Genomic DNA, 2,554 nt, shown 5'->3' on the forward strand with positions numbered 1-2,554 from the left:
AATATATCCATAATTTACATAATTACACATTATTTTAGTCGCTGTATATAAAGTCTCTTAGAGAACATATTTTGACATTAAACGTCTACAGCATATGTACACCTCCTTCAAGTATGTCGTCCTCCACATTCGTCAATGAAAAAAAAAGAACTCCAACACTCCACCGGTGATGAAGGACGAACTACTCCTGATCTGACACGTTACCTAGTCACCGTTATAAACATTGCACATCAAAACACACACGCAATTAGCACATCAATGACGTTAGTACAGAAAAAATCTCCATACGGTATATGAAAGTTGGGGTGGATGGGAGTGAGGGGTATATCACCACCCCTTCCCGTCCCACGTGTTTACATCAGGACGACCCCCCCCCCCCCCCCCACACACACACACGATGGGCTGTGAAGTTGGGCGGGGATTGAGTATTTTAATATGACAATATTTTTCACGACAGCCGGGAGGTGAGAGGACAACAGAAATGAAAATGATGTCATGGAAATGTCTGTTTGTATCGAATACTGAGCTCTTTTTGGGATATATATATACTTCCAACGGCCCTACTATCTCAATGGTGAGGGGTCAGGCGGTATACCGCCCTGGGTATATCGGCACATCCCCACAGCTTGTCAGCTGTGTCGCCCATCGGGGTGAAGGGCGTGTAGGGTGGTAGGGGAGGTGGTGTTCAGCTCGGGGTTTCCTGAGGTTCGTAGGTTTCACCCGGTGTGGCGTAGTGATGGTGATGATGATGGTTGATCATCTTTATAGCCTGTTCACCGTCCAAATCGGACGTAATATACACATTGTCCGGGGTCTTTTCTCTCTCTTTACTCTCGCGGAATATGACATCGGCCTGATGTTTGTAATACAGATGAAACAGAATGATGCACAAAAGTAGACTTAACAGGAATGTGCCGACGATAGCACAGACAAGCTGCACCACGGTAAAACTTTTCTCTTCCTCTTCCTTGGCTGGGGTGGCGTTGATGGCGGACGTGTCCCCCATTTGGCTCGGCTCGTACCCCTCCCATTTTTCGTACGGAGGTTTGCCTCCTCCTTCCTCTTGCTTATCAACGCTGATCACTTCGGGTTGGGGGATCAAGGGCCAGCTGACCAGCACGTTTACCCTGACATCTCCTGCAGGGTTCTCAGCAATGCAGGTGTACTTCTCCTTGTCTGTCCCCTCTCCTCGGGTAATCCCCAACACAGCTGTGGTCACATGAATACTCTCATTTTGTGATGGTCCATAAGTTACTTTCTTCCCCGAGGGTTTGATCCACACGAGGGTGGGGGTGGGATCTCCGTTGGCCTCACACAGCAACTCTCCATCGTCTAATTCCAGCGTTATGTCTACCTCGCTGAACACAGGAAGCTGGCAACTGAATTCATCTCTGCTCATCTCATTAAAAAATTTTCCTTTGAGTCTAGGCGGTGTTTCGCATGACGGGGGAATGGCGTTTGAAAACACTGAACTATTGGTTAGGTAAAAATCCCTCAGCCAGGTAATTTCACAGTTACAATGAAAAGGATTATGTCCGAGTCGTAAATGACTCAATGTGCGAAACACGTACAACCATTCTATACTAAATTTCTCAAAGTTGTTTTCGTCCAGCCATAATGCCCGAACAGTTCCATTGAGAGGTTTAAATATGTCCAGGGTAAAGTTACTTATTCTTGAGCTGTGAAGATACAGACCTGTCGTCCGCAGACCCTGGAAGGCATTAGGAGAGAAACTCAGCCCGTCATTGTCACTCAAAAACAAATTGTCCAGATTTAAGCCACGAAATGTGAAATCCTGTATTCGGACAAGCTTGTTGTTCGTGAGGTCCAGCCATTTCAGATTCCGTAAATCCGCAAAGGTGTCCGCTTCAATTTCCTGTATGCCACAATCACTTAGATACAAATGTACCAGGAATTTAAACGCAGTAAAATTGGCTCTTTCGAGCTTTGGATTTTCAAAGTTGTTGTTGTTCAAATTGATCTGGCTCGTTGAAGCGGGTATTCCTTCGGGGATGAAAGGTAGGTTTTTCCTAGAGCAGTAGGCGATGCTTGTTACGGGATTACAGAAGCAGACGGAGGGGCAGGCGAGCGTACGACCCAGGCAGAAGACCAGGGCTAGCACGGCGTGCAGCACCACAACACTGGCCCTCACTCCGCCTAAGTAACACATGGCTGAGCCGTACCCCGACAGTCATAACTTCCCTGCTCTGCCTTACGCACAGAGCAGACAGAAAAACACAACTTCCCAGTCAGATTCATCGTGAAAATTACCCAACACAAGCATTACATCTCCATGTTTATCTACTGGCCCTGTGCCTTCCGCAGTGAGCAGGCTGGCTAGTGACGGTACCTCCCTCTAGTGGCGGGCAGCTGGTCATACATAATAACTCCATGCTGGCAAAGCTTGGCGCTGGTTGGCTGACGACGCCAGCCGATTGCTGAACCGTTGTCGTGAATGACCTCACGCGTAAATGCGATTCAGTCTGACCTAGTTCATGCACAAAGCCGGTCACATTCATATTTTATACAGAACTCAGTTAAAATCGAAGGACTT

The 2,554-nt window shown here is 47.3% G+C and overlaps 1 protein-coding gene across 1 annotated transcript; it reads right to left on the minus strand.

The window, feature by feature from the left end:
- Positions 1-388: 388 nt before the first annotated feature.
- On the minus strand, positions 389-2,321 carry LOC135468211 (immunoglobulin superfamily member 10-like). Its single transcript, XM_064746335.1, has one exon. The coding sequence runs from the start codon at positions 2,168-2,170 to the stop codon at positions 686-688; it is 1,485 nt and encodes a 494-aa protein (XP_064602405.1). The 5' UTR covers positions 2,171-2,321; the 3' UTR covers positions 389-685.
- Between the last annotated feature and the right edge of the window lie 233 nt (positions 2,322-2,554).

Source organism: Liolophura sinensis, chromosome 6 (assembly GCF_032854445.1).
Source record: "Liolophura sinensis isolate JHLJ2023 chromosome 6, CUHK_Ljap_v2, whole genome shotgun sequence".
NCBI lineage: Eukaryota > Metazoa > Mollusca > Polyplacophora > Chitonida > Chitonidae > Liolophura > Liolophura sinensis.